At 46.9% G+C, this 18,862-nt stretch overlaps 1 protein-coding gene across 9 annotated transcripts in view; it reads right to left on the bottom strand.

The window, feature by feature from the left end:
* Positions 1–18,862, bottom strand: part of DOCK3 (dedicator of cytokinesis 3) — a 230,956-nt gene that overhangs the window by 115,629 nt on the left and 96,465 nt on the right. For all 9 annotated transcript variants that reach the window (XM_089663364.1, XM_089663365.1, XM_089663361.1 and 6 more), the window contains exon 5: positions 2,578–2,674. In XM_089663364.1, the coding sequence (XP_089519490.1) occupies positions 2,578–2,674 (97 nt within the window). The remainder of the gene's footprint in view (positions 1–2,577; positions 2,675–18,862) is intronic.

Raw genomic sequence — 18,862 nt, 5'->3', positions numbered from 1 at the left:
TGGAAGGCTTTGTGTCTATATGTTGCAGCTCTGGGTCTATACATTGGAAGGCTCTGTGTCTATATACTGGAAGGCTCTGTGTCTGTACATTGGAAGGCTCTGTGTCTATACATTGGAAGGCTTTAGGTCTATACATTGGAAGGCTCATGGTCTATACACTGCAAGGCATCGGGTCTATACATTAGAAGGCTCCGGGTCTATACACTGGAAGGTTTTGTGTCTATACATTGGAAGGCTCTGTGTCTATATACTGGAAGGCTCTGTGTCTATATACTGGAAGGCTCTGTGTCTATATACTGGAAGGGCTCTGTGTCTATATACTGGAAGGCTCTGTGTCTATATACTGGAAGGCTCTGTGTCTATATACTGAAGGCTCTGTGTCTATATACTGGAAGGCTCTGTGTCTATATACTGGAAGGCTCTGTGTCTATATACTGGAAGGCTCTGTGTCTATATACTGGAAGGCTCTGTGTCTATATACTGGAAGGCTCTGTGTCTATATACTGGAAGGCTCTGTGTCTATATACTGGAAGGCTCTGTGTCTGTACATTGGAAGGCTCATGGTCTATACATTGAAGGCTCATGGTCTATACATTGAAGGCTCATGGTCTATACATTGAAGGCTCATGGTCTATACATTGAAGGCTCATGGTCTATACATTGAAGGCTCATGGTCTATACATTGAAAGGCTCATGGTCTATACATTGGAAGGCTCTTGGTCTATACACATGAAAGGCACCGGGTCTATACATTAGAAGGTTCTGTGTCTATACACTGCAAGGCACCGGGTCTATACACTGGAAGGTTTTGTGTCTATACATTGGAAGGCTCTGTGTCTATACATTGGAAGGCTCTGTGTCTATACATTGGAAGGCTCTGTGTCTATACATTGGAAGGCTCTGTGTCTATACATTGGAAGGCTCTGTGTCTATACATTGGAAGGCTCTGTGTCTATACATTGGAAGGCTCTGTGTCTATACATTGGAAGGCTCTGTGTCTATACATTGGAAGGCTCTGGGTCTATACATTGGAAGGCTCTGTGTCTATACATTGGAAGGCTCTGTGTCTATACATTGGAAGGCTCTGTGTCTATACATTGGAAGGCTCTGGGTCTATACATTGGAAGGCTCCGGGTCTATACATTGGAAGGCTCCGGGTCTATATACTGGAAGGCTCTGTGTCTATACATTGGAAGGCTCCGGGTCTATATACTGGAAGGCTCTGTGTCTATACATTGGATGGGTCCGTGTCTATATACTGGAAGGCTCTGTGTCTATACATTGGAAGGCTCTGTGTCTATACATTGGAAGGCTCTGTGTCTATACATTGGAAGGCTCTGGGTCTATACATTGGAAGGTTCCGTGTCTACACATTGGAAGGCTCTGTGTCTATACATTGGATGGGTCCGTGTCTATATACTGGAAGGCTCTGTGTCTATACATTGGAAGGCTCTGTGTCTATACATTGGAAGGCTCCGGGTCTATACATTGGAAGGCTCCGGGTCTATACATTGGAAGGCTCTGTGGCTATACATTGGATGGGTCCGGGTCTATACACTGGAAGGCTCTGTTTCTATACATTGCAGCTCAGGGTCTACACATTGGAAGGCTCTCTGTCTATACATTGGAAGGCTCCGGGTCTATACATTGGAAGGCTCTGTGTCTATACATTGGATGGGTCCGGGTCTATACATTGGAAGGCTCCGTGTCTATACATTGGAAGGCTCTGTGTCTATACATTGGAAGGCTCTGGGTCTATATACTGGAAGGCTCTTTGTCTATACATTGGAAGGCTCTGGGCCTATACATTGCAGCTTCGGGTCTATATACTGGAAGGCTCTGTGTCTATACATTGGAAGGCTCTGGGTCTATATACTGGAAGGCTCTCTGTCTATACATTGGAAGGCTCTGTGTCTATACATTGGAAGGCTCTTTGTCTATACATTGGAAGGCTCTGTGTCTATACATTGGAAGGCTCTGTGTCTATACATTGGAAGGCTCTGGGTCTATACACTGGAAGGCTCTGTGTCTATACATTGGAAGGCTCTGTGTCTATACATTGGAAGGCTCTGTGTCTATACATTGGAAGGCTCTGGGTCTATACACTGGAAGGCTCTGGGTCTATACACTGGAAGGCTCTGTGTCTATACATTGGAAGGCTCTGTGTCTATACATTGGAAGGCTCCGTGTCTATACATTGGATGGCTCCGGGTCTATACATTGGAAGGCTCTGGGTCTATACATTGGAAGGCTCTGTGTCTATACATTGGAAGGCTCCGTGTCTATACATTGGATGGCTCCGGGTCTATACATTGGATGGCTCCGGGTCTATACACTGGAAGTCTCTGTGTCTATACATTGGAAGACTCTGACTTTCTGCAGTACAATGTGTGGGTTTGCAATGAACAGAACACACGTTACTACAGCAACAGCTGCTGGGTTTAAAGTGCCAGGAAAACAATGAAGCCCTCGTGTCTGGGATGTGATCAGTAGACGGAGAGAAGGCAGATAGCATTGTGGGAATGGCTGTGCATGGGGCCCCTGCAATGCCCCTCCCCCCGGGGGCCACTGACTTACCACATAGAGCTGCTTCCATAGCGAGGCCCATTCTTGCAGTGTTGACGTCACCTCTGTGACCAGGGGGTCTTCCACCGGAACCACCGTCTCATACTGCCTGCAGGGAAAGAAAGAGTCATATGAGGCCACCAGGAGCCCAGTGATCACCCCACTGCGCCAGGCTGAGAGCTGTGAGTCACCCGCGGCAGGGGACCGGCTCGCCCTGTGTCACCTTATGTGTGTAGCAGCAACTGCCAGGCTAATTAGACGGCATAGCAGCGCAAAACCAAAAGGATGATATGCAATAGCCCAGAGCAACCAATCGGGGTACGGATTACTCACAGCTGCCAGCTAGACATCTCTACGCAAATCCCTCAGGAAGCCCACCATCCCCAGTGTAGCCATCTGTACATGGAAATCTACACAGATCTGCACAAATATATCAATCTTACAGGGAAGCTTCATGAAATAGTACATTGATTCAGTCAGAGACTAAAAGGTTACATCTAAATGGCTTTATACATCTGAGATTTCCCCCAGTAGTTGGTGTCTCTGCCCCTCCCACAATGGGGAGATTTCTGTAGCACTTTGTGTCTCTGCCCCTCCCACAATGGGGAGATTTCTGTAGTAGTTTGTGTTTCTGCCCCTCCCATAATAGGGAGATTCCTCCCAGTAGTTTGAGTCTCTGCCCCTCCCACAATGGTCTGCCCCTCCCACAATGGGGAGATTTCCCACAGTAGTTTGTGTCTCTGCCCCTCCCACAATGGGGAGATTTCCCCCAGTAGTTTGTGTCTCTGCCCCTCCCACAATGGGGAGATTACCCGCAGTAGTTTGTGTTTATGCCCCTCCCACAATGGGGAGATTCCTCCCAGTAGTTTGTGTCTCTGCCCCTCCTACAATGGGGAGATTTCCGCAAGTAGTTTGGGTCTCAGCCCCTCCCACAAAGGGGAGATTTCCGCAAGTAGTTTGTGTCTCTGCCCCTCCCACAAAGGGGAGATTCCTCTGCAGTAGTTGTCTCAGCCCCTCCCATAATGGGGAGATTTCCCTGTGGTCTCATCCTTGAAGCCGCCCCCCCCCCCCTCATGGTATAATAAGCGGATGTGAATTTTGGAGCAGAGAGGGGTTCCCCTTCCCTAGGTCCTCATTTTCAGGGAGTCTTTCATTTCGGAGGTTCCGCTGTTGAACCTCGCTGGAACTTCGCTTGTTTTTCTCAGGATTGGAAAGGTAATGGATTCACTTTACGGAGAGAGAGAAAACGAACGCGGACGCTCCTCGGAATACCAAACCTGTGATGACATCAAGGAGCTGATTATGACTGTAAAAGCCGATCAAAGATGCCGGAGCGCCTTCCCTGTCAGAGGGATTTCAGCTCGACGCGCTTCAGGCGGGTGATGGGACGCATTCTGCGTAGGCTTTAATGGAAGGGAAAATTCATAAACGATGGCGGGCTGGGGGGAGGAATGAGATGGGGGGGGGGTGTTTTAGGATCTGCTGTTCTCTTTCTACATTCTATGGGAGAAATTTGTCGTTTCCTTCATAAGGCCGCCAAATTCTATGTATATGATGTTACCAGGAGAACGCACCGGGCAGGAGGATCAAAGTACTGACAACGTTCCGGGAGCCACACCAACCATCATCTACATTCATTATTGTCAGGGGAAGGGGAGAGAGATGAGGGGAAGGAAGATGAGGGGAAGAGAGATGAGGGGAAGGAAGATGAGGGGAAGAGAGATGAGGGGAAGAGAGATGAGGGGAAGGAAGATGAGGGGAAGAGAGATGAGGGGAAGGGAGATGAGGGGAAGGAAGATGAGGGGAAGAGAGATGAGGGGAAGAGAGATGAGGGGAAGGGAGATGAGGGGAAGGGAGATGAGGGGAAGGAAGATGAGGGGAAGGAAGATGAGGGGAAGAGAGATGAGGGGAAGGAAGATGAGGGGAAGAGAGATGAGGGGAAGAGAGATGAGGGGAAGGAAGATGAGGGGGAGAGAGATGAGGGGAAGGAAGATGAGGGGAAGAGAGATGAGGGGAAGGAAGATGAGGGGAAGAGAGATGAGGGGAAGGGAGATGAGGGGAAGGGAGATGAGGGGAAGGAAGATGAGGGGAAGAGAGATGAGGGGAAGGAAGATGAGGGGAAGAGAGATGAGGGGAAGAGAGATGAGGGGAAGGAAGATGAGGGGAAGAGAGATGAGGGGAAGAGAGATGAGGGGAAGGAAGATGAGGGGAAGAGAGATGAGGGGAAGGAAGATGATTGGAAGACAGATGAGGGGAAGGAAGAAGAGGGGTTAGAGAGATGAGGGGAAGGAAGATGAGGGGAAGGAAGATGAGGGGAAGGAAGATGAGGGGAAGGAAGATGAGGGGAAGGAAGATGAGGGGAAGGAAGATGAGGGGAAGGAAGATGAGGGGAAGGAAGATGAGGGGAAGAGAGATGAGGGGAAGGAAGATGAGGGGAAGAGAGATGAGGGGAAGGAAGATGAGGGGAAGAGAGATGATTGGAAGAGAGATGAGGGGAAGGAAGATGAGGGGAAGAGAGATGAGGGAAAGGAAGAAGAGGGGAAGAGAGATGAGGGGAAGGGAGATGAGGGGAAGGAAGATGAGGGGAAGGAAGATGAGGGGAAGGAAGATGAGGGGAAGAGAGATGAGGGGAAGGAAGATGGGGGGGAAGAGAGATGAGGGGGAAGGGAGATGAGGGGAAGGGAGATGAGGGGAAGGGAGATGAGGGGAAGGGAGATGAGGGGAAGGGAGATGAGGGGAAGGGAGATGAGGGGAAGGGAGATGAGGGGAAGGGAGATGGGGGGAAGGGAGATGGGGGGAAGGGAGATGGGGGGAAGGGAGATGGGGGGAAGGGAGATGGGGGGAAGGGAGATGGGGGGAAGGGAGATGGGGGGAAGGGAGATGAGGGGAAGGGAGATGAGGGGAAGGGAGATGAGGGGAAGGGAGATGAGGGGAAGGGAGATGAGGGGAAGAGAGATGAGGGGAAGAGAGATGAGGGGAAGAGAGATGAGGGGAAGAGAGATGAGGGGAAGAGAGATGAGGGGAAGAAAGATGGGGGGAAGGAAGATGGGGGGAAGGAAGATGAGGGGAAGGAAGATGAGGGGAAGGAAGATGAGGGGAAGGAAGATGAGGGGAAGAGAGATGAGGGAAAGGAAGAAGAGGGGAAGAGAGATGAGGGGAAGAGAGATGAGGGGAAGGAAGATGGGGGGGAAGAGAGATGAGGGGAAGGAAGATGAGGGAAAGGAAGATGAGGGGAAGATGTCCCCATTACACCCCACTCTGCACCCCCTGCCTCCCTACTACACCTCACTCTAGATCCCCCTACTCTGCACTCCCTGCATCTTCCAATATGTTTCATTCTGCACCCCCTGCATCTCCCTGCAGTCTTTTTTAGGGGGTCTTTCCCATCTTTGAGATTTAGAATGAAGCTTTATCTAGAGGGGTATTACCTGCTGGCCCTTGGGGCCCCTTCTGTAGGGCTGTCATTGCACCCTCTGGACGGCTCACAGCAGATCCTCTGTGCCTGGGCCATGCCACCTCCCTGCCAGGCATGGGGGGGATAATGGGGGTTTTAGTAATGGATAAGTAGTGGAGAAGAAGGGGAACCCAGGGTTAGGAGGTTGTTGGGCTGTGAGATGCCCATAGACAGCCCCTGCTGGCCCCCCAGCTGACCTGATGGGTCCTGGGCCCGGTACAGGAGGGCTGTTTGTACCCCCCCCCTCCCCCGGCCCTGGTCATATCAACAATGACATGATAAAAGCTACAATAAACTATGAGCTCTTACTGAAAGCGTTACAATAATTGCACCGAGCCAATGACAGCTCCCTCTAGTGGCTAATCTTCAAATCTATGAATTGATGGAATACAGAAGGAATAAGTGTGGAAAATTGTTCAAGTCGTATCTAAAAAAATAAATGTAAAGGAAATTCTTGAATAAATGATGAGCCCCCTATATAATACGCTGTACACTCCACCTCCTTTGATCTGGATCTTCAGGGGTCGGCAACCTCCGCACTCCAGGTATTGTGGAACTACAAGTCCCAAGATGCATTGCAAGACTGTTGACAGCTATTAGGCATGACCCCAAAAAGAAAGGGGGGAGGGGGATGATGGGATTTGTAGTTTCAGTACAGCTGTTAGATGGTAAATGAAGGGTGTAATAAGGTGGGGTTCTGCTGCCCCCTAAATATTTGGCTCCCGTTGCCACAGCCTGCTTAGCCCAGTCACAGCCATCAGAGGCTCCTCGGACCTGCCATGGTAGGAGACACATCATTGGTCCATGGTGCGCCTCCATCCTCCCAGGACGTTCTGTGCGCACCGCGCTGCGATGATTGTGCCCCTGAAAATCATATTAAAAATGGCTGCGACTATGCCCAAGGCATGGATGGTGGGACTCTCCCAGCGGGATATGAGAGGAAAGGAGAGCAAGCGTGACAAATATTTCTGTGTTACATAACTCATGGCAATCGCAATTCCACTGCGACGCACCGCCCACGCTGCGCCGAGGTATCACGGGACCCTTTCCTGAGTCACTTATCTATGACATCATCACATCAACCGCCCTGACACCGACAAATGCCTATGACATCATCACATCACCCTGACACCGACAATGCCTATGACATCATACCTTCAATCACCCTGAAACCGACAAATGCCAATGACATCATAACTTCAATCACCCTGAAACCGACAATGCCTATGACATCATAACTTCAATCACCCTGACACCGACAATGCCTATGACATCATAACTTCAATCACCCTGACACCAACAATGCCTATGACATCATAACCTCAATCACCCTGAAACCGACAATGCCTATGACATCATATCAATGACCCTGACACCAACTATGCCTATGACATCATCACATCACCCTGACACCGACAAATGCCTATGACATCATAACTTCAATCACCCTGAAACCGACAATGCCTATGACATCATCACATCAATGACCCTGACACCGACAATGCCTATGACATCATAACTTCAATCACCCTGAAACCGACAATGCCTATGACATCATATCAATGACCCTGACACCGACAATGCCTATGACATCATATCAATGACCCTGACACCGACAATGCCTATGACATCATATCAATGACCCCGACACCAACAATACCTATGACATCATCACATTACCCTGACACCAGCAATACCTATGACATCATCACATCAATCACCCAGACACCAACAATGCCTATGACATCATCACATCAATGCCTATGACATCATCACATCACCTTGACACAGAAAATGCCTATGACATCATATCAATCACCCTGACACCGACAGCACATCATATGTAACATGTCAGTGACATGCCATGACACTCTCTGCCACATGAAGAACAATCGCACACAATGCGACGCAAGTCCTCCCAGTTACACGCCTCGGCACCGTGCTGCATGACATCACTGACACCCACAGTCTATGACATCATGTCTCACTTTATTAACGTTTCTTGGTTTTTTTTGTAAATCTGTTACAAAGTTTCAGTTCCAGCCACTTCCTGTTGCGGGCCGACAGCGCTAGGCCACGGCCTCTTAATTGGGAGCCGTGTTGTCAGCCTGCGTGAGTCTGCTGCTCCAATCAGCGAAACATTTACTTCCATTGCTCTGCAGTGCTGCAAAAACTTCCGCTGCTAAAACTTGTAGTACACTGATCATAGCTGGTCACTCATACGCCTCATTTATTCAGAAAAAGGCTTGTATATTTTTCACTGAATGCAAGGCTTTCTGTGATTGGAGGAGGGTTAACGTCGTTAACTCACCTCCTCCAATCAGAAATACCTTACACTCTTTCAGTGTATGCAAGGTTTTCTGTGACTGGAGAAGGGGTGGATTAAACTCAAAACGTCCTCTCTTCCAATCAAAAAAAGCCCTGTATTCGTGTCACGGAACCCAAGTTTATCTGTGGTTGGAGGAGGGGAGAAAGAACATCATTAACTCACCTCCTCCAATCGGAAATACCTTGCATTCTTTTGAGTGCATGCAAGGTTTTCTGTGACTGGAGAAGGGGCGGATTATACTCAAGACGTTCTACATTCCAATCAAAAAAAGTCTTGTATTCTTTTCACTGAACGCAAGGCTATCTGTGATTAGAAGAGGGGAGGAAGAATGTCATTAACTCCCCTTCTTCAGTCAGAAATACCTTACATTCTTTTCAGTGAATGCAAGGTTTTCTGTGACTGGAGAAGGGGCGGATTAAACTCAAAATGTCTTCCCTTCCAATCAAAAAAAGTCTGGTCTTTTTTTCATTGAATGCAAGGCTTCCTGTGATTGGAGAAAGGGCAGATGGACGCTACAATCTCACCTCTTCCAATCAGAAAAAGCATTTGTAATGTAAGGCTTTCTGTGATTGGAAGTGGGGAGATCGTGATAGCCACCCACCCTTCCTCCAAGCACAGAAAGCCTTGCATTCACTGAAAAGAATACAAGGCTTCTTCTGAATAGATGAGGCGTGCAATGACTGACCTGGCATGGGCAGTGCACTGCTGCCAGAACTACACAGCTCAGCTCCGAACGCTTGGAACAACTGTGGGGCTGAATGTAAGGAACAGGTCTACTGAATGGAGTAGCGCCCCACACACAGGGGCGGACTAACCATTTGGGAATTTGGGGTCAGTAGGGGGCCCCATGAGATGCCCCTGGAACCTTTCATAGACTTTTTTGGGTGTGGTTTGAGCAGGGGCAGACTGACCATTCAAGCACTTGGGCACTGCCCGAGGGCCCGGGGTCAGTAGGGGGCCCCATGAGATGCCCCTGGTACCTTCTCATAGGCTTTTTTGGGTGTGGTTTGAGTTTGGGGCGAGGACACAGGGGCCCCATGAACCTCTATTGCCTGGGGGCCCCATGAGTTGTCAGTCTGCCCCTGCCCACACAGGACCCCCGTGATTATGCGGAACTCCGCTCACAGGAGATGACAGCCTGGCGTGATAGCGCCGCCTGCGCCGCCACGGACAGCGGCTAAAATAGGTTTTGCCTAGACATGTGCAGAACGGAAAATTTGGTTTAGATTCGTTCTGTTTCTAATGTCGCTTCGTATTTTCTACCGAACTTCAAATTTTCTGGAACGATCAGAATTTGAATCGGTGGAACATTGATGGACCGATCCGAAATCTAGTTGAAGAATAGCTGGTTGCTAAGGAGCGGGCCTGGCAAGCCGGCCGCCATGTCCTTAACAACCGATGACTCATCCGGCGACAGCTGAATGTAAAAAAAAAAAAAGAAAGAAGCAATTTCCGGCAATGAAAAGTTCTGGAAACAGTCGGGTCTGGTGTGGATTTTAAGGAGAACCCCATGCCATTTTTTAAAAAAATGGCGTGGGGTCCCCCTCAAAATCCATACCAGACCCTTATCTGAGCAAGCAACCTGGCAGACCAGGAAAGGGGGAGGGGACAAGCGAGTGCCCGCCCCTGCTACTGAACCTTACCACATGCCCTCAATATGAGGGGGTGCTTTGGGGTCGGGGGGGCCTCTTCCCCACAACCCAGGGGGTTCAGGGGTGACTTATTGGAGTCTGGAAGCCCACATTAACAAGGGAGCCCTCAGATTCCGCCCCCCATGTGAATAAGTATGTGGTAAAAACCAAAAAGAACCAAAAATAAATACAAACATAAAACTGTAACAGACTAACGCGTTTCGGCTACATCCAGAAACTTTGTAACAAGTTCTCAAAAAATGGTTTAGGAAAACTATATCAGTTGGGTACTCGGTGTCACCCATAAACTGCAAATCTCTAATGACTACATGATAAAACACAACTGTAACAGGCTAACGCGTTTCGGCTACAGCCAGATAAGAAACTTTGTAACTAATTATTTAATTATTATTTTCCTAGGAAAACTATATCAGTTGTAAGTTTAAGCTGGGTATTCGGTGTCGTCCATAAAATACAAATCTTTATTGGCTGCATGAGAAAACACAACTGTAACAGGCTAACGCGTTTCGGCTACAGCCAGATAAGAAACTTTGTAACAAGTTCTCAAAAAATGATTTGTTTTGGAAAACTATATTAGTAGTAAGTTCAAGCTGGGTATTCGGTGTCATCCAAAAGCTGCAAATCTTTATTGGCTACATGATAAAACACAACTGTAACAACTAACGCGTTTCGGCTACAGCCAGATAAGAAACTTTGTAATAGATTTTTGAAAAATAATTTTCCTAGGAAAACTATATTAGTAGTAAGTTCAAACCAGCTACTCAGTGTCATCCATAAAACATTGGCTACATGATAAAACACAACTGTAACAGGCTAACGCGTTTCGGCTACAGCCAGATAAGAAACTTTGTAACAAATTTAAAAAAAAAAAATTTTCTAGGAAAACTATATCAGTTGTAAGTTCAAGCTGGGTATTCGGTGTCATCCATAAGCTGCAAATCTTTATTGGCTACATGAGAAAACAACTGTTAGAAGCTAACGCGTTTCGGCTACAGCCAGATGAGAAACTTTGTAATAGATTTTTGAAAAAAAAATTTTCCTAGGAAAACTATATCAGTTGTAAGTTCAAACCAGCTACTCAGTGTCATCCATAAAACGTGAATCTTCATTGGCTGCATGATAAAACGCAACTGTAACAGGTTAACGCGTTTCAGCTACAGCCAGATAAGAAACTTTGTAACAAATTTTTAAAAAATAATTTTCCTAGGAAAACTATATCAGTTGTAAGTTCAAGATGGGTACTCGGTGTCATCTATAAGCTGCAAATCTTTATTGGCTACATGAGAAAACAACTGTAACAGGCTAACGCGTTTTGGCTACAGCCAGATGAGAAACTTTGTAACAAGTTCTCAAAAAATTATTTGTTTTGGAAAACTGTATTAGTAGTAAGTTCAAGCTGGGTATTCGGTGTCATCCATAAACTGCAAATCTTTATTGGCTACATGAGAAAATACAACTGTAACATGCTAACGCGTTTCGGCTACAGCCAGATAAGAAACTTTGTAACAAATTTTAAAAAAATAATTTTCCTAGGAAAATTATATCAGTTGTAAGTTCAAGCTGGGTATTCGGTGTCATCCATAAACTGCAAATCTTTATTGGCTGCATGATAAAACACAACGGTAACAGGCTAACGCGTTTCGGCTACAGCCAGATAAGCGATTTTGAAACAAATTCAGAAAAAAATATTTGTTTTGGAAAACTGTATTAGTAGTAAGTTCAAGCTGGGTACTCGGTGTCACCTATAAAAAGCAAATCTATAATGACTACATAATAAAACACAACTGTAAGCGTCTAACGCATTTCAGCTAGAGCCGAAACGCGTTGGACTGTTACAGTTGTGTTTTATTATGTAGCCAATACAGATTTGTGTTTTATGGATGATACTGAGTAGCTGGCTTGAACTTAATACTAGATGTGGGATCTAGGAGTGGATTGAACCTAGGGGGAGGGGTACTTCATTCATTAAAGCCCCACTCTGGACACAATAAACATACCCGGGTTCATTCCATTATCCATTATACTTCAAATTCACCCCCATCCCCCGCACTCCCATCATTCAGACTTCCTTCTACATTCTTCAAATCCTGCCGTACCTCCAGCCTGTGTGCATGTAAGTGCTGCTGATCTCATAGACCCCAGAGCTCTGACTCCACCTCCCTCTACTGCTGGCCATTCACAAAACAAGCAGTCCCAGTCTCCGTTTTGTGATTGGCCAGTTAAGAGAGTGAGGCAGAGACATGACTGCAGTGCTGGGGTCTAGTCCACTCTACTCCTAGATCCCACGTATCCATGTTCAGGATTAGGAGCTCCCCGCTCCTCGCTGACTGTAGGAGAGTTAGGGACTCAGTAGGGATCTCCTGTTCTTCTGCAAGATTTCCATCACTTCCTGTTGTGTGCGGAGTTGACCTTTAATTCAAAGAAGCGCCCCTCCCCCTAGTCCACTCTACTCCCAGATCCCATATATCCAGGTTCAGGATTAGGAGTTCCCTGCTCCTCCCTGACCGTAGGAGAAATAGGGACTCAGTAGGGATCTCCTGCAAGATTCCAGTATCTTCCTGTTGTGTCCAGAGTTGGCCTTTAATTAAAAGAAGTGCCCCTCCCCCCCAGTTCACTCTACTCACAGATCCCACATATCCATGTTCAGAATTACAAGTTTCCTGCTCCCTGATGACCATAGGAAAGTTAGGGACTCAGTAGGGATCTCCTGCAAGATTTCTGTCACTTCCTGTTGTATCCAGAGTTGGCCTTTAATTCAAAGAAGCGCCCCTCCCCCCTAGTCAATTCTGCTCCCAGATCCCACAGATCCATGTTCAGGATTATGAGCTCCCCGCTCCTCACTGACCATAGGAGAGTTAGGGAGTCAGTAGGGATCTCCTGCAAGATTTCTGTCACTTCCTGTTGTGTCCAGAGTTGGCCTTTAAGAACCCCCCCCCAGTTCACTCTGCTCCCGGATCCCACATTTTCATATTCAGGATTATGAGCTCCCCAGTCCTGAATGTAGGAAAAGTAGGGAATCAGTGGGGATCACCTTTTGTACCCTGAGTTGGCCTTTAATTAAGTGAAGTACCCCTCCCCCTAGTTCACTCAACTCCCAGATCCCACATATCCAGGTCCAGGATTAGGCGCTCCCCGCTCCTCACTGACCATAGGAGAAATAGGGACTCAGTAGGGATCTCCTGTTCTTCTGCAAGATTCCAGTATCTCCCTGTTGTGTCCAGAGTTGGCCTTTAATTAAAAGAAGTACCCCTCCCCCCAGTTCACTCTACTCCCAGATCCCACATATCCAGGCTCAGGATTAGGAGTTCCCCACTCTTTGCTGACTGTAATAGAGCCCCGCTCCTCATTGACTTTAGGAAAGTAGGGATTCGGTAGGGATCTCCTGCAAGATTCCTGTCACTTCCTGATGTGTCCAGAGTTGGCCTTTAATTAAAAGAAGTACCCCCCCCCCCAGTTCACTCTACTCCCAGATCCCACATATCCATGTCCAGGATTAGGAGTTCCCTGCTCCTCACTGACCATAGGAGAAATAGGGACTCAGTAGGGATCTCCTGTTCTCCTGTAAGATTTCTGTCACTTCCTGTTGTGTCCAGAGTTGGCCTTTAATTTAAAGAAGTACCCCTCCCCCCCAGTCCACTCTGCTCCCAGATCCCACATATCTATGTTCAGGATTATAAATTCCCCGCTCCTCACTGACTGCAGGAAAGTAGGGATTCAGTAGGGATTTCCTGTCCTCCTGCAAGATTCCCAAAAAGTTGGCCTTAAATTAAAAGGAGTACCCCCCCCCCCCCCCAGTGTACTCTACTCCCGGATCCCACATATCTATGTTCAGGATTAGGAGCGCCCCACTCCTCACTAAATGTAGGAGAGTTAGGGACTCAGTAGGGATTCTTTATTCCTTTGCAAGATTCCCGAAACTTTCTGTTGTGTCTAGAGTTGGCCTTTAATTAAAAGAATCCCCCCCCCCCCCCCCAGTTCACTCTACTCATAGATCCCACATGTCTAGGCTCAGGATTAGAAGCTCCCAGTTCCTCACTGACCATAGGAATAATAGGGATTCAGTAGGGATCTCCTGTTCTCCAGCAAGATTTATGTCATGTCCTGTTGTGTCCAGAGTTGGCCTTTAATTTAAAGAAGTACCCCTCCCCCCACTGGATCCCACATATTCACGTTCAGGATTGGCTCCTCACTGACCATAGAAGAAATAGGGACTCAGTAGGGATCTCCTGTTGCCCTTCATGATCTGTATCACTTTTTATTGTGTCCGGAGTTGGGGACGGGGGGCGGTAAATAAAAAAAGTCCACAATTTGTTCCTCTCTCTCAGCGGCGTGTACAATTCTCCTAATATAATCTGATCGGGATCCTTTTTTTTAGGGGGGGGGGGGGGGAGATCCATACACACGTTTCCATGTATTATCGGGTTGAAATCTCTTCCAAACGGGCAAAGAATAAAAAACAGAAAAACCAAAAATACCGATTGACAAGAAAAAAACAAAAATGGGAAATGATCTGACTCCGCCCCATTGTTTCATTTTTTTTTTCTAATGTAACCGATGCGAGGCCGATGGATGGGAATCGGCCCTCGTATGAGATTTTCTGGGATCCGGCGGGATGTTGCACACCGCTGTCCTAAGCCGAGCGCGGGGACCAGGTGCCGTTCGCTCGCTGTGCGCTGCGTTTGTACATGGCCACGGTCGCAGTAGGCGCAATCAAATAAAAATCCGTCAGGAAGAGCCCTTCTCTCCGCTCGGGATCGATCAGCACCATGTGACCGATGAGGGGATCCCTCTGTGTGCAACAGCAAAGCGCGGCCGGCCACCGCGGCCAATCAGCTCTCACCATTCATTGGCTGAATAACAAAGTAGAGAGCAAAAGAGACGTTCTGATTGGCTGTTACGGGCAACAAAATATGTCTTTTAGATCTGTCAGTGGGCGGCCTGCTCCTTGTCCATACCCCCCCCCCCCCCGGGGGCCGCCATATGACGCCAGGGACACGGATCCAGGCGGGTGATGTCATGATGTATGGAGCTGCGTACAGACGAGAGCAACAGGATGGCGAGAGAAATGTGAGCGCAATACACAGAGCGAGCGTTCCATCTGCCATGGAGGGGGATTTTGCTGCAATGGTGGAGGAATGGTTAAATGGCATCCCCCTCCCCGGCACACACACCGTGTCCCCCGTCTCCATGTCACGCGTCCCGGATTCCAGGTCCTGCGGGATGGCGTATGGCAGCGGCGGTCCGGGGAGGCGAGGTGCGTGGTGTGTGTGCGGAGAGATGGCAGGATTCTCCTTACCTCTCCCGTCTCCTCTCCGCTCTGTGCAGCAATGAGACATCCAAAAAGGGGGAAAATATCAACCTCCCACGTACTCGGCACAACCATCCCCTGCGCACACACAACGCACAAATCACCGCACACGCAACACATACAGAATATATATATATACTGCACACAGAATATACACACAACACATAGAATATATATATATACTGCACATAGAATATACACACAACACATAGAATATATATATATACTGCACATAGAATATACACACAACACATAGAATATATATACTGCACACAGAATATACACACAACATACAGAATATATATATATATATAATGCACATAGAATATACACACATCACACAGAATATATATATATACTGCACATAGAATATACACACAACACACAGAATATATATATATACTGCACATAGAATATACACACATCACATAGAATATATATACTGCACATAGAATATACACACAACACATAGAATATATATATATACTGCACACAGAATATACACACAACATACAGAATATACACACATCACATAGAATATATATACTGCACATAGAATATACACACAACACATAGAATATATATACTGCACATAGAATATACACACAACATACAGAATATATATATATATATACTGCACATAGAATATACACACATCACATAGAATATATATATATGTATAATGCACATAGAATATACACACATCACACAGAATATATATATATATATAATGCACACAGAACACATACAGAATATATATATATACTGCACACAGAATATACACACAACACAGAATATATATATATACTGCACACAGAATATACACGCAACACACAGAATATATATATATATACAGCACATAGAATATACAGACTGCACACACTACACATACAGAATATACACACTACACATATAACACAAACAGAATATACACACACCGCACACGACACATACAATATACACACAGTGCACACACAACACAGAATATACACACTACGTACAACACATACAGAATATACACACCACACACAACACATAGAATGTATACACAATGCACACGCAACACATAGAATGTATACACAATGCACACGCAACACATAGAATGTATACACAATGCACACGCAACACATAGAATGTATACACAATGCACACGCAACACATAGAATGTATACACAGAACACATAAGTCACAGCACACACCATACATATAGAATATACTGTATACACAGCACACAATACATATAATATACACATTACACACATAACACATATAATACAGTAGACTGCACACCCCACACATAGAATAGAAAAGGTGCACACACCACACACAAAATGCACAGAATATACACACCATGCACACACAACATATAATATGCATATAAACCGCACACACTCTGCATGCGCAGCATACACAAAACACATAGATTGCACATACAACACACAACACATAGATTGCACATACAACACACAACACATAGATTGCACATACAACACACAATACATAGATTGCACATACAACACACAATACATAGATTGCACATACAACACACAATACATAGATTGCACATACAACACATAGATTGCACATACAACACACAATACATAGATTGCACATACAACACATAGATTGCACATACAACACACAATACATAGATTGCACATACAACACATAGATTGCACATACAACACACAATACATAGGTTGCACATACAACACACAATCCATAAAATACATAGACTGCACACACTCTGCATGTACACCACACAGAGCACACACAGCATCCACTGAAACTGAACCATGTACCATACATGTAATAGTAGCACACCCGGGAAACACACACACATAACACAAGTAATGCACGCATACACTCCACATGCACACACTTGTTACACATGGTGGGACGCCCAGTGGCCATAATAAACCCTTGTATGTTATATGTACCCTGCAGATATACACCCTCTGCTACACTGAGCCCTCATCCAGGGGGAGACTTCCTGGAATAAAGACCACTCACTGCTGACCTCTCTCCTTGTGCAGGGGGACTGGTCTTGTCTCCGCCCCCTACTGTAGTTTTCTGCAGGCAGCCTGTAGTGGGTGGAGTCTGCCGGACCCCTCCCACAGCTCTGCTCTCTCCTTGTGCAGATTGAGTGGACTTGTCTCCGCCCCCTCCAGTAGTTTTCAGCACGCAGTATCTTCTGACCAATCAGAATCCTGCCACCTGTCCCCTGAAGGCTCGGCTGAGTCCAGGAGCCACTGAGTGACACATCCTTCACCCCCGTGGGGCCAGAAAGTCGATCGGGTGACCAGGGGCGGACTGACAACTCATGTGGCCCCCGGGCAATAGGGGATCAGGGATCATGGGGCCCCTGTGACCTTGCCCAAACTCAAAAAGCCTATGAAAAAGGTACCAGGGGCATCTCATGGGGCCCCCTACTGACCCTGGGCCCTTGGGCAGAGCCTGAGTTTCCAAATGGTGAGTCTGCCCCTGCGGGTGACCTCCCGGCGCCCCGACCAGCCGCTGGACGCACGGCACCCATGAAATATGCATACGTTGGCAGCACGCTGTTATTTACGAGGCGGGGGGAGGATGAATTTTTTATAAATGTTCCTCACTTTAGGAGAGACGTGCGCGCCTCAACGGAGAAGATGACAAAACGCAGCGCCGGGCCTCACTTGGTGACACCGCCCCATACCCCTCCCCCGCCTGCAATGCCGGAACACAGCGTGTACAATCCTTGTTACATCAAGATCACCGAGCCCCCCAGAATCTGTCAGCCCTTCACAATTACCGCCCCCCCGGCCTCCTTATCCTGTACATATATCTACCTAATGCATAACGTTCGTCTATCAACACGGCGGGTAAAGCCATTCTGTGCGAATGAGGCGGGATCGAACGTTCGCAGGCCATGCTCTCCGCAGAGCGAATGTTATACATTGAAATGTAAATGGGAACAAATACTGCATTATGGCCACTAGATGGCGCTGGGTGAATAAGTATGCTCCTCGGCTCCATCTAGTGGGCATAGTGTGGTATTTTCCCCATTCATTTTTTTTTACATCTTTGAATCCCTAACATTCAAGCTGCAGAGAACGAGACGTCAGAACATTCGATTAGAGGGCCCCCGGCACAGAACAAACTTACAGTTTCAGTGAATGAGAAGCAAAGAATTTTTTTTTTTTTATGTTTAATCCAACCCTTTGTTTGTTGTTTGTTGTCTATTGTTTGTTGTTTATTGTTTATCGTAAAAAAAAATGCTATTTTTAAAATAAAATCCTGTTTTTTCTCCCCTTTAATACACAGAAATGATGCCGATCGCCTGCAGCCTCTTTTCAGCGACTTCCTGTCCTGCACTCCAGCGAGGGCTGCATGGCAATTCTCTGGTCGGTTTCCTGATGGTGGCAACAGTGGACTCTGCCTTTGTCATGTGTGCTGAAATGACACTGGTGGTCCCCTTTAATGGCCACTGATGGGCCCCCTTTTACAGCCACCGGTAGCCTTCTTTTATGGCCATTGGTGATCCCCTTTTATGGCCCCCAGTAGTTCCCTTTCACAGC

Source organism: Staurois parvus, unplaced genomic scaffold, assembly GCF_062004578.1.
Source record: "Staurois parvus isolate SC_StPar_1 unplaced genomic scaffold, SC_StPar_1.0 ptg001673l, whole genome shotgun sequence".
In the NCBI taxonomy this organism is placed as follows: Eukaryota; Metazoa; Chordata; class Amphibia; order Anura; family Ranidae; genus Staurois; species Staurois parvus.
The sequence above is the reverse complement of the archived record's forward strand: the minus strand, read 5'-3'. Positions and strand labels throughout refer to the sequence as shown.